This window comes from Vigna radiata, unplaced genomic scaffold (genome assembly GCF_000741045.1).
Source record: "Vigna radiata var. radiata cultivar VC1973A unplaced genomic scaffold, Vradiata_ver6 scaffold_7, whole genome shotgun sequence".
In the NCBI taxonomy this organism is placed as follows: Eukaryota; Viridiplantae; Streptophyta; class Magnoliopsida; order Fabales; family Fabaceae; genus Vigna; species Vigna radiata.
Genome location: NW_014543262.1, coordinates 2,265,619 through 2,279,972, shown reverse-complemented (window position 1 = coordinate 2,279,972; position 14,354 = coordinate 2,265,619). Strand labels below are relative to the sequence as shown.

At 32.2% G+C, this 14,354-nt stretch overlaps 1 protein-coding gene across 1 annotated transcript; it reads left to right on the top strand.

The window, feature by feature from the left end:
* The first annotated feature begins 2,684 nt into the window (after positions 1-2,684).
* On the top strand, positions 2,685-4,949 carry LOC106753863 (plant cysteine oxidase 2). Its single transcript, XM_014635731.2, has 5 exons — positions 2,685-3,106; positions 3,503-3,624; positions 3,736-3,898; positions 4,082-4,285; positions 4,652-4,949. Exons 1-5 carry the CDS (start codon positions 2,872-2,874, stop codon positions 4,774-4,776), a joined length of 849 nt encoding a protein of 282 aa, XP_014491217.1. The 5' UTR covers positions 2,685-2,871; the 3' UTR covers positions 4,777-4,949.
* Positions 4,950-14,354: the final 9,405 nt, after the last annotated feature.

Genomic DNA, 14,354 nt, shown 5'->3' with positions numbered 1-14,354 from the left:
TCTTTAGTCGATGTGAGACTTCCAACACATTCCCTTCACGTCGAGGTATAGATATCTCGTGCGTGATAGTAGAAATTGGATGGTCCAATAGTGGCCCGACAACAAGTGGAATAGAAATGCTCAAGAAACCCTTATCTTTAGTCGATGTGATGTGGGACTTCCAACACATAAGTCGAAATCGAAATCATCAATGTCATCATGCATCAAATAACTAAGCACACTCATCAAAACACAATTAACACTAAAATAATCATTTCAATTATAACCAAATCAACATAATATTTATTAAAAAGTGAGTTTTAAGCCTAACTCAACCCCACAAAACTGGCTTGTAAGGTGAGGTTTGCACCTCACTTATATATTATAAATTGGCCTTATCTCTAGTCGATGTGAGACTTCCAACAATATTACTCCTCACAACATAGGAAACATAAACTCATGCATCATAACACAAAATTAAAGACAATATTAACTTCTCTTACCTGTTAGACCAAATGACCTTAAAGAATCCCAAATAGCTCCCACGGATCAAAAGACACTAATTGTGCCTACAAACAACAAAATCATGATCAGGGTATGTCGTTAGGACCACTGATTGACAAGAAACTAGATAAAGAGATCAAGTGACACAGAGAAATCCTCTATGCATGTGTCTTAAATTAAAACTAAATAAAAGGAGAAGAATCTAACTTACTCTATAGGAAAGATTGAGGTAGAAAATGGAGAACTTACTGCCGTGATCTTCTAGGCACATCCGGATTGTTAAATAGATGTCTCTATAGTTAGAAAAAAAAAACTTAAAGAATGAGTTTTAGAGGAATGACCGAGTGTTTTAAATAATGAGATGTTTTTATGAAATTCTATTTATATTATTAAATTATTTTAACACTAAAATACTTAGTCTCATTATTTTAAAACATCTATAAATTCTAATATTTTATTTTTTTTCTTCCTTCAAAACCTATAATAGAATTATATATTAAAAAATGTTAAAAACTTAATAATCATAGAAAATGGTTATATTAGTTTGTTCACATAAAATGTTGAGATCATATTAATAATTGTTTTTATTTGTATTCTTAATTTATTGAATTATCAAATGCATTATATACAATTCAAAAGTATTTTCCATATAACTAAAATATAGTGCTATTGATATATTATTTTATAATTTGAATTTCTCACTGTTTGAAATTTAATAAATTTTACTTGCACACACTATCTTCTTCAAGCTATATTGTCTATAGAAATATATCGATGTGATTATTTATATATTCGTATGAAGAAAACGATATTCTATTGGTCATTATGTTTTTAATCCATCTGGATCAATGATAATTACTTTTAGACAGAAAAAGATGATATAAAAAATATTAATTTATAAATTTTGAAAAACTAGTTGATAATTTTAAAGAGGGAAATAAATGAATTTGACTCTCTTCATCGTTTTCACGTTTAATCACAACTTTCAAAGGTTGTCCTGGTCATCGACTGTGAAAAGATAAGACTTGCCAGTATTTCATCTGATTTTGACTGTACACCTTTGTTTTGCTCGATTTTTCTCGTTACAAATATACAATTACAACGCAGACACAGCAAAAGATGGTTTACACGTATCATGCTTCCAAATTCCTCGTCTGCCACATTAGTCTTGATATTCGAAAATATCACAGACGAAATAAATGTATCAAGATAACCTTTTTGCTATTCCTTGTCTCTTAGTCATCAAAATTTATAAAATATAATTTTAAAATCTTTCATCAATCTTTTAAATTTTATAAGTTTCAATCAATAAAACAAACATATTAAAAAATTGTGTATTTTAAATACTTCTCAACAAGTTCAATTAGTAAGAGATTCAAAGATAAAACATGACAATAAAAAAAGAACAAAAAAAAGGTAAGGTTGTCCTACAGTTATTCTACTGTCGTTTTGTACTTAGAAACAAGAGTACACGGGTAGTATCTATGTTTCATGGCACTATGTATGAAACACTCGTGACTTTTTTATGATTCATTTACATGTACCCCTTCACAGCTTATACCCTGCAGGTTTCTATATTTCAAAAATGTTCTTCTATGTTTTGAAATAAAACACACATATACTTAAACAAATATATCATATAAGATTATTTTTATAAAACTTAAAAAAAAAATTATTCTAAATTTTATAAAAATAATAATATTTTTATTGAAAATAATTCTGCTAAAGACAAATGCTAATTTAATTTCCATTCATAATTATCATTTATGGTATAATTATTTAATAAATAAGGTTATAAAACCATATTAATCCTATGTGTGTAGAAAATAATGATTGTTGAAAAAGAAACATAAAACTTAACTTAGATTAGGATAAAGTTAAAATGTATGTTTTTATCCTTAATAAAAGATAAAGCAAAAAAATGGAGATTATGGTAATTTCCTTATGTAGTCACCGTCGTGACCTACAAAACAGGGGTCGCTTAACCGCCAGTTTCGAAACAATCTATGGGGATGTGAATGAAGTGCACCAACAATACCGGTTTTGCTTCTTCTTTTATTTTATTTTTTTATTATTTTTTTTCTTTTCGTTTAAAAAGAAAACAGTAACACAATACCGTTTTATATGCCCCTAGTTTTGGAACCTTGATCTTCTCTCTCTTTATCATGTACTAAATATCTTAAATTTCATCCTCAGTTTCTCTTCCTCATGCACTTTTTCACTGTTTATATATTGCAAATATCAACATATCAATCATCTTCTCTTTCAGGTCAAACCATACAACTGTTTCATTTCCTTTTCAACTTTCTCAATTCTCGTTTTGCTTCTGAAAAAACCATTCTTGAGAATCTGAGAAGAGTTAATAAGTGAAAGTTGGTTCTTTATATAATGGAAGGAAGTTTGGTGGATAATGGTGGAGAGAGAGTTGGACGTGGGAACAAGATTGGTTATGTGAAAAGAGGCATTGGCAAAAAGAGGAAACAGATTCTTCGCAGGGTTAGGAGGTCCGACATGACTGTTTCAAACACACTTCAACAGCTGTTTCATTCATGCACAGAAGCTTTCAAAGGTCCTGACACTGTTCCTTCTCCACAAGATGTTCAGAGATTGCGTCAGATACTTGGTATGATGTTAATCACAACAAACTCTCTACTGTCTATTGATCTATTCTTTTTTCGCATGTTGTCATGTTCTGGAGTCTGTCTCAATTTTGATCTTTAGTTTCAATATTACATAAAATTAAAAACAATGTTTGCTCAATTAACAGATTCATTTTCTTAACAATGCAGAATTATTTTTTGTTGTGTTATTCATGTCATTTATTTAACTTTGTTTCGTTCCAATTCGGAAAATAATGATATAGCTAAAGATGAAGAAAACTATGACATGCATCAACATTTTTTATGTAGATTGTGGATTTGCAATTTATTCTCTTTTTAGAATCTGGGCATTGGTTTTTGGTATCACTTCCTGAATGTATATTCATTTGACATGTTCTGATTTTTTTAATATGTTTCAGATAACATGAAACCAGAAGATGTTGGGCTAAATAAAGATCTGCAGTTTTTCAAGCCTGGAAATGCAGTGAGAGAGAATCAAAGGGTCACTTACACAACAGTGTACAAGTGTGACAAATTCTCAGTAAGTGTTTCATTCTCATTGTTCTCTAATCACCCACACTCACAACAGAAATTGCTTCTTGCTAGCTTGTGTGCTTAAGTAATTATGGTAACACTTTGCATTTTTGTGCAGCTCTGCATCTTTTTCATACCTGAAGGAGGAATCATTCCTCTCCATAACCATCCAGGCATGACTGTTTTCAGCAAGCTTCTGTTAGGACTAATGCACATCAAATCCTATGATTGGGTTGACACAGAGGTCTCTAATGACAACCTCATGCCACAACCATCTCAATGTGAGTTCTTTCTCTTTACTATCATTATTTATTAACCTTGAATTAACTGTTGTGTGTGTCTGGTTAAGAAATGTATTTTAATTCTAATGTAATTTTATAATTTTATAAAATCAATTTATAAGATAAAATTTACATTATTCATAAATTGATTTTATCTTATTCACATAAATGATATTTTTTCAGTGAGAATGGCAAAGTTGAAAGCTGATAAGGTGTTCACATCATCTTGTGACACTTCTGTGCTGTATCCAACCACAGGAGGTAACATCCATGAATTCAAAGCCATAACCCCTTGTGCTGTTCTTGATGTCATTGGCCCACCTTATTCCAAAGAAGATGGCCGTGACTGTTCCTACTACAAAGATCATCCTTGTACTGTTTTCCCAAGTGAGTATCTCTCTCTAAACACAGTTATATATTGCTTCAAGGAATGACAAAACTTACATAGTTCTTTCATGTTATTTTCTCATTATAATTGGATTTCTTCTTGCATTGAAGATCAATACAAGTTAACCACAAGAAACCCAGTTCTAATGAGATGTTATTTCAAGTTAATCACATATAATCAGACATCAGTGTGCTTTGAATACTTGTCCTCTTAAAAATGAGTAAATTTGATGAAAACTTATATGAAATCTTGTTTTTTGAACATTGAAAGAAAGAGGGTATCTTGGTATATGAGGATTTGAGTCTGAGCATGTTGAATGACACATTATTTTCTTGTCTCTGACAATGAATGATTTTACTCTGCAGAAGAAAAGATTGGTGAGGGGAAAGAAGAAAAGGAAAAGGATAGTTACGCATGGTTGGAAGAAATTGAAATGCCAGAGAACTCAGAAATGGATGGCATAGAGTACCTGGGTCCAACACCCTTTTAGTTTGCTTTACTTTTATCAACATATGTAGTATTCTCAACCTTTTGGTTGTAGCATCTCACTGTGTACTACAATGTTGTTTTTTCCTTAGCAGGACAATGCAAAAATCTCCTATCACTTTCCCCTTTTGTCAATATTCAAGGAATTAATATGTAGTGTTAGCTTCTGTTCTTTTACTTTGAAATTGCTCAATTTTTCTATCTATAACATCATAGGACCTATAGTCATATATATTGAAAACCATGGGCTTAGGTTTGTTTACCTCTCAATCATGTTTCATTAATTTGGCTTAGTTGGTTCTAGTTGTTGTACGTGTCCACACAATTATAACTTTATTGACTAAGTGGTGATTATAAAAGGTTGACTGACTTTTTATGATATTGGGTCAAATTGACACATTTGTGGAAATAACAATATTAAATTTATAATAATAATAATTAACTAGTTGAAAAGATATGGAACTTCTGAGCCTGCAATTTCTCATCTTTTAACAAAATACAGTTTCAGTCAGAAGGCGTGTTGAGGTACATATGATATCTAACCTTTTGCATGCAAGTTTTACATTTCATGTTTATAAGATGTTGTGGAAATTAATTTGAATACAAGCCTTTAGGGTTTTTGTTTCTTTCATGTGTGCAATAAATTTGTGTCAATGTTTTCTTCTCACACCACACTAACTATTTGGTTAAAGGATCTCTATTAGTAAAGTTTGATGTTTTCTTAATCATATGTGCACTTTTTAATTATTTCTTACCATATCATTAATTGGGGATCTATGTTATTGTAAAGTGTAAAAAATATGAATTGAGATTCTCTATTGATGATTGTTGAAATGTGTAAGAAATATGAGTCTATATTTTGTACTGATTATTATTGTAATGTGTCAGCAATATGAATCCAAATTACCAAATCATATGTCTTTGTGGGATGTGTCAGTTATAGTTACCTTTTTTGTAATGTGTCAAGAATGAGTCCTAGATTACCATATCATTAATATCTATTGCTTGTGAAATGTGTCAACAAGATATTGCATATTCTCTCTATTACTTATTTTTGTAATATGTCAGCAATTTCAGCTTATATTCTTGTTTCGTTATTTTTGTCTTGTTTCTCTAATATGTCTTTTTAGTTATATATATATATATATATATATATATTATTAAAATATTTTTTGATGAGGGATCCACAAAATTCATTTTTTATTCTAAAAAATATATACATTTTAATTGGAATTATTTTAAAATTTAATTATAATAATATTGTAATTGGGTATATATTTGTACTGTTTATCTGTAATATTGAAATTATAATTCATATATTTATAGTAATTAAATATAAAAAAGTTAACATTACTATTAAAATTATTTAAAATAATTAAACATGTAAGTTTGATGTTATATTATGAATTTACAAAAACTATTGACTTATTTTGTTTATATTATTATCTAATTTTTTATTAATTTAAATTGCATTCTTCAAAATATTAATTATTTTTCGTAAACAGTTGTATAATAAATAATAAGATATAATATCACATTAAAATGTAAACACAACTTAGAGATGTTAATAATTTTAATAAAATTATTTTATCACATTAAACTTTCATATGTAACTATTATAAATAATATAAATTATAATTTTAATATTATAAATAAGCACATCCAAATATATTTAATTATAATATTATTCTAATTAAGTTTTAAAATAATTATAATGTTATGTCTAATTAAAATGTATATGTTTTCTAAAAGAAAAACAAAGTAAGATGTTTTTAAGTGTAGATCTTACTTAGAAAATGGTTCATGGTTCAAGAGTAGTAATTATTTTAAAGAATTTTATGTTAATTAAGTCTCATCCTTGCATAAAATTTTTAAGTGTAAATAAATTTTATGTTAATTGAGTTTCATTTATAAAAATCACGTTCTCTTACATTTTTTCTAAAGTTTCATTTGTCTTTTTTATTAATTTTATGACTTCGTTTCTTATTTGAATGATGATTAAAAATCATTAATGAATTCATATTAAAGAGATCTATACTTTTGATCGATAAAAATCTAAAATAAAGTAGTTATATATGATTCATGCACATGAATCAAAATAACTTAAAGTTAATTTGTATTTAGTTGTGGTTATTATATATGCTTAGATCTATGATCTCATATATGTAGGTAGTTAGAACATTATGGAAAAACTAGATCTTTAGGATCAATCTTGAGTAAGGGATTTTCTAAACTAGGTAATAGAAGCTAGTTTAGATTTAAATATTACTGCTATGTGATGATGGAATATGATGCTTTAATGTGTTGAAATCTAATTTAAATTGTGTTTCTATATATTGATTTTAGTATGTATTCTAAGTTGTTTTTACATTGATGGTGATTCTAATTACTCATGTGATCCGGCTAGTTTTATCTTAGGCATTAATATATTTATAATTTATGTGTTTTCATTTGAAAAATGAGTGAAATGTCTCGATAGAGTGGTTAGGGGCATGGTTGTGAGATCTGGCTCTGTAGAATTATACAAACTCATTGGATAAACATATGCTTCATTAAGTAAGAATGCAAAATCTGCATTCCGGAGGGCTTCAGTTTTCTTAACTCATTAGGTGAGCTACAATTCATTAGTCGAGCTCATCAAGAGTGGTGTTAGGCAGTGGGCTTGCTGGGTGAGTAAAGGAATGATTAAGCAAAAATAAAATGAGCAAAAACCCGAGAGTGAAGTGTGTGCTTGGTTGTTGGGAAAGAAGAGCTTTTGTTGGGTAATTGTTTTGAGAAATTTAGTTCCAGTGCTCCCCGTTAGGCGAACATGCACTTCATTGAATGAGAATTTTATGTTAAAAATAGAGGGCTTTAGTGATATATTTTTGCTAGGTGAATAATGTAGTCATTGAGTGAGTTTCACTCCAATGTGGACTCGCTAAGTAATACATGCATTTGCTGAACGAAAATATGTATTATAACCTTGTAAAATCAGTCTTAAATTCATGTATTATATGATGTTGTTTGGTACAATTTACGTGGGTTGAGAATGTAGTGATTCTTAAGGTGGGAATAGCATTACATGATGATGTGAGAAGTGTATTGATGAAAAAAAAATCCATAATGAGATTATTCTGACTCTACTAGTATTGAACTCATGTAGAGAAAGATATTTAGTTGCGAGAGGTTCTTATCTGGAGCTTTGATAAGAGGCTTGACCTTGCAAATAATAATTTACCCTGTCATACTCTTTGGTTAAGATGTGGCTTGTCCATGTGCTATGATTCCAAATAGAAGAGATGAAAATATTTAGATATTTGATGTCTGCATCACCTTAATATAACTATAACTTTTAAGAGGTAGAAGTGAGCAAGTCGTGACAAGTGAGTTAGATGTCTAGTTGTGTACAAATGAGTCAAGCGGACTAAGCCATGATGAGCTTTATACATTTTATGTTTTTTTACCAATGTAAGTAGTGTAACAAACTTAAAATATATCTATTTCTTATTTATTATCATTAAAATTCAAGATAAGTTTACCTTAGACCTATTTTCCATATATTTTTATGTAAATTTATTTTCACTTTTTAGGCAAATGAAAATAATCCAATAAGAGTAATTTTTTTTTTTTAAAATTTAGGATTAAGAGAGATTATTGATTTTACAATAAACTAAGTTTTCTATAATATTTTTATAAAGTTGATTATTTTTCACAACAAATGTCCATTTCAATTACTTTTAATCACGTGGTGATATTTTATATAAGGATAATGATATTTAGACAACATTTTTTGACAACATTTGAACAATGATTATGTGTCAATATGTGATTAGTCAAAAATTACTCCACAATCAATAATAATAATCATAAACATTATTGTGGAGTAATTTTTGACCAATCACATATTGACACGTAATCAATGTTCAAATGTTGTCAAAAAAATGTTGTCTAAATATCGTTATCCTTTATATAAATGTTTCATGTGTCATAGTGTTAATTTTTCAACATCCAACAATTCCTTAGTTTTGGGCCAACAATTATTATATTTTTCACATTATTTTTATTAACTTGTATTATTATCCTGAACCATAATAATATGGAATGTACACTAATTGTTAAAAGAAAAAAAATGAGATGTCTTATAATATTTAAAGTGAAGACAAAATGCTTTTTTTTTTTCTCTTTCTTTCTTTTTATAATTCAAGATTTTACCTTTTATTCCATGTTTATGTGAATGAATTCTTTGGTTCACACATTCATATTTGGGTTACAAGTAAAGAATTATAATATTTGGAAACAAGAGCATTCGTCAATGCTTCTTTCAATTGTTGGAAGGCCTATGAGGCATTCTCTTGCCAAAAGAATTTGTCACGTTTGAGGAGGTCGGTGAGAGCACTGGCGATGGAGGCATAACCTCTAATGAAGCGACGATAGAATCCAGTTAAACCCAAGAATCCATGAAGAGACTTGAATGAGGTGGGCGTTGGCCAATCAAGCACAGCTTGGATCTTACTAGGGTCTGGCTGCACACCCTTATTAGAGACTATGTGACCCAGGTAATGTATGGATTCCTTTCTGATGGAACATTTCTCCCTTTTAAGGTGAAAACTATGTTGGACGAGCAATTGAAAGGTGCATTCCAGATGATAAATGTGTAACTCCAATGTTGGGCTATAGACGAGGATGTCATTAAAAAATACAATTATGAATTGACGAAGATGTGGGCGAAAGAGGTCATTCATGGTGGTCTGAAATGTAGAAAGGGCATTGCACGACCCAAATGGCATGACTCTAATTTCAAAATGGTCGTTATGTGTGAGGAAGGCAGTTTTGTCGCAATCGCTTGGAAACATCAAGATTTGGTGGAACCCCGAAAATAGATCCAACTTAGAAAACCAAGTGGCATTACCCAGTTCATCCAATAACTCATCAACAGTAGGGATTGGAAATTTTTCCTTCACAGTGACGACATTGAGGGCGCGGTAGTCCACACAAAAACGTCACGTCCCGTCTTTCTTCTTGATAAGGAGAACTGGAGAGGAAAAAGGAGTTGTGCTAGGCTTAATAAAGCCTGAGTCAAGCATTCGTTGTACTTGTTGTTCAGTTTCATGCTTTTGGTAGTGGGGATAATGGTAGGGTCGTACTAAAATTGGTGAAGTATTTGGATGTAGTGTAATACAGTGATCTGTGGGTCTTGAGGGTGGTAAGGTGGTTGGTGGTTGAAAAAGAGAGGAGTATTTGTGGAGGAGGGCTTGAAGTTGGGGTTGATCAGAGGTGGGAGTATGTGTAATAGTGGTGGTGGGGAAATGAGGGGGTGTAGTTATGGTAGTAGAGTAAAAGTGTAAGGATGTGCACTGGTAGGCTTGAGTGTGAGTTGGAAAAGAGCCGCAACACTATTTGTTTGTTGCAGTCTTCGTAATTGGTGAACCAAAATAGGGCTCGGAGTTGGGCCTATTTCTCCTTTCAATTCTACTAATTGGCCTTTCCACATGAATCTCATAAAAGGACCATTGTAGTTCATCACAAACGGGCTTACTTGAGTCAACCAATGAACCCCTAAAACAATGTCAGTTCCACACAATTCTAATGGATACAAATCAATGGAGAATTTTAAAGAGGTCAAATGAAGTTGGGTCTTGGGACAAAAAGTAGAGCAAGGAAGAAAGTCACCGTTACCGACCATTACCCTCAAAGGAGTGGAAGTGGGCTCATTCTGGAGCTGAAGGAAATGAGCCACCCGACTTTGTATGAAATTGTGTGTAGCCCCACTATCCACCAAAACTTGGACTTTGTACCCGTTAATGGATCCCGTCAAACGTAGTGTGCGAGGAGCCCATTGACCCGAAAGTGCATGTAGACTAATAAGGCCTGATTCGGGAGAAGGGTCATCTATCATCCGTTGATCCGGGTTTGGTGGTGTATCTGGGTCATCATCTGGTTCGGTGGAGATTAGAAGGAGAAATTGAGACTTAAAATGATGGTCGCGTGTATATTGTTCATCGCAGTTATAGCACAAATTATTTTCTCTCCTTGCCTGCATTTTTGTCTCTGTTAATCTCTTGATAGGTAGTCTGTTAGGGGGTGCGGGTAAGAGTGGTGGTAGTGGTTTTGGTGGAGATGAGCGAGGGAAGCAGTTGAATGGGGGGTTGCTAGAGTGTTTGTCCTCATGTAGCTTGGTAAACGCAATAGCTTGGTTCAGGTCTGACGGTTGGAGGACCGTGACCTCTCATTGAAGGTGGGGTTTGAGGCCGGAGATAAAACAGCTCAAATAAAAACTGCTGGTGTAACCGGAGATCCTATTAGAAAGTTTCTCAAACTCAGAGAGGTAGTCTTGCAAGGAGTGAGTTTGGGAGAGCTTGCATAGGGTTGCGATGGGATTGTCAAACTTGGAGGGAGCAAATAAGAGCTCTAGCGCTTGGAGGAGAAAATCCCACGATGTGAGTAACCTGTTGTTGTGCATCCACTAAAACCAAGCAAGGGCTTGTCCTTCAAGAAAAAAAGAAGCGAGCTGGATGCGTTGCTCCGGGGGAGTTTGGTGGAAGGTGAAGAACTGATTGGCTTTGAAGATCCAGCCAAGGGGATCTGTTCCATCAAAAGACGGAAGGTCCAATTTCATCGGTCTGTAAGGGTTGTGGGGAGGTTATGGGTGAGTGAGAGTTGGTTCTCAAGGTGGGATGTTCGATTGTCAATGTCCATGAGGGTGTTGGAAAAATTGGCTTGGACTAGTAAGATTTGTTCTAATTTGCGGTTAAGGGAGGTGAATGGGTCAGGTGAGTCGGCCATGGATGCAGGGAGTAAGATGCAATGAAAGCACCAAAATGTAAGAGAAAAACAGAGAAGGGAACAATCTAGAAAGAAAAACATAATACATAAGAGAATATAAGGGGAAGACATGTAATAGCTTGTTCTTATTCCACCGCTTAACAGAAGGTGCTCTATATAAGCACTACTCCTTACAACAAATATTCTTTCACATGGGTATAACAGTTTTCCCCTAAAAGGGTGACACATCACTTAGTAACAAAATCTCTAAGATAAATTGCCTGATGGATGACCCTCTTCGGACGATCAATGGAAACATTTGGAGCATTACTTGGGCCATGTTCAGAATCTGCAGTGGTACTTGAGCTGTCATCCCCTTGTGCATATTCAATAGGATTAGGCCCACTGATTCTTTCAGTTGACTAAAGCTTTTAATTAAGTAAATTTTTTCAATGATAACAAATTACTTCATATGGAATTAGTAGATTCATATTTACCAAAAACATTCCGATTGGATGAACACACTAAACTAATATTTTGAAAGTTTTTTTAAGTCTCGAAACCATAAATTTACATTTCACAAAGCTTCATTTAAATTTCAAGATAGTGAGTTAACGATAAAAGTGTTAGAAGTGTTAATAGTAACAAATAAACTCATTTGAATATATTGTCTCAATCTATCTACATTGATGAAAATGTATGAATCAACGAGATATACATATAAAAAGTAGTTAATTTTTTTTAATCAGATACAAAGATATAATAATAATGGATAAATGTATATAGCATTTTATTTTTAAATTTATCTAAATTATAATTTATTTTTTAATATTTAATATTAAAAATAAAAATATTTTTTAACATTAATTTTTTAATAATATTATTTTTTTCTTAATTATATTTTTAAATAATATTTTATTTAAGCAACTTATTATTGTAAAATCTGAGAAAAGAAAATGTTGAAGGGTACATGTGGCAGCAGGGGAATGGCTGAAAGCTTTTCTCAAATAACATAACATAAAACAATTCCAGCTCATTCTCTGTTTGAAGCAACACTGCACTCATTCTTACGTTCTTCTTCTTCCTGGTTCTGCATCCTCCCCTCCCATTTTCAAAATCTAACCAACAAATCTGTTGATTAGAAACTTTCTAGACATNCAAGCTGNAAGGGCACCACTTNTNTCCGATTGAATTTCCTTTCTCCTCTGGTAAGTGTTTCTTCTCTTCTTTAGTTCAAATTAGGGTGGGGATCATGTAATAATTTTGTTGCATGTAACCCTTTTTGCCCTCTTTCCAATCCTAACATCAAATAAACTTTGATATTTAATTCTATCACCAAAATGGTGATTTATAGGTTAGTATAAAGTTTCTGGAAGCATAAGGGTGTGCTTGGAATCATCTTGAGTCAACTGCTGAAACATAAGATAAGGGAAGCTAGGTTTAATTTTTGATTGGTAGAAAGTAAATTGATTGTGTTGATACTATTTAAAAACATTAAGTTGATGCATGTGGAGTTTCTGTGGTAACTGTTGGAATGGAACTGATGAAAATGTATACTTGAATGTGTGCTTTAAGTTGCTGTGAACTATGTGACTTTGAATGATATGAATTAAGGACTGATATGGACATATGTAAGGTGTGGTAATTGTATGATAGAAACTAAGTTCACATTATGCAGAATCTTAGGCAAACAGTTAAGTTCTTTCTAATGGCAGAGTCAAATTAGGGAACCTGAGTAGTGATTTTGAGAGTTGTAGGCTAGGGTCAGGTTTAGGCTCTTAGAGTCACTTAGTTAAGTCCTTTGTGACTTATTAGAAACACCAAAATGGTTAGAAATAGTTTCCATATGGCAAGTTTGAAATTTAACCTCTAAGTGATTGGAATTGAAGCTTTAGATCCTAATTTGATGCATAACTACTAGGAATTGAAGTTAGGAAGGGTTATAAACATTTAGAAAAGTTCAATTCATCGTATAGATCAAGTTAGGAGTGTTAGAAACTCATCAAAGTGTCTCAAATGCACCAAAACCAAAGAAATAAGGTTTCTGTCAAATACTGATAAGAATAATCGATTATCTCACTTGATAATCGATTATTCTAGTCAGAACATCATATTTTCTTCAAAGTTCACATAAATAATCGATTATCATATGTGATAATCGATTATTGTTGTCAGGAAATCATCCAGGATAGTTTTAAGTGGTTTTCGGGGTTCCGGGTATCATTTTTGGACGTTCTTTAGGTCATTCTGGGGATTTTTGACCCTTCCGGAACTGCTAGTGATGGTTTCAAAGTAATTTTCTTTATCTAAGTATGAGTTTAAAGGATTTTGTGTTGTTTAGTGGTTCTTCTGGGTCTGTTATTGTTTGGATGATGATGTATGGGTTTGGTATGATTTAATATAATATGAATACACCTGAATAATTATGAAATTTTATGTTTGATGAATCAAAGTGGTTTATGAGGTGATTAATTGTGTTGAATGGTATCGAATAAGATCTCTAGGTGAGATCAATTTAGTGTTTAGAATGAATGTAGAGACTTCTATATGGGGGGTTATCCCTAACACTCTAACGGTCTTTCATTCTCACTTAGAGAGGATTGACGCGTGTGGTGAGAGTAGTGGGAGGTCCTAGGGTAGACGCTATCACTGGAGGTCTATTCCGCGGTAACGGACTAACCTTGTGTGTGGTCGGGTGAAACCCCTCGGCAATTGCTTTGCAAAGCAGTAGAGGTCACCACAAGTGCACAACCCGCCCCAGCTCTACATACATTCTAAAGTCCGGACGAGTCTAGTTTATGTTTTAATATGATAGAATGCTTTACTTGGTTTCTTGTG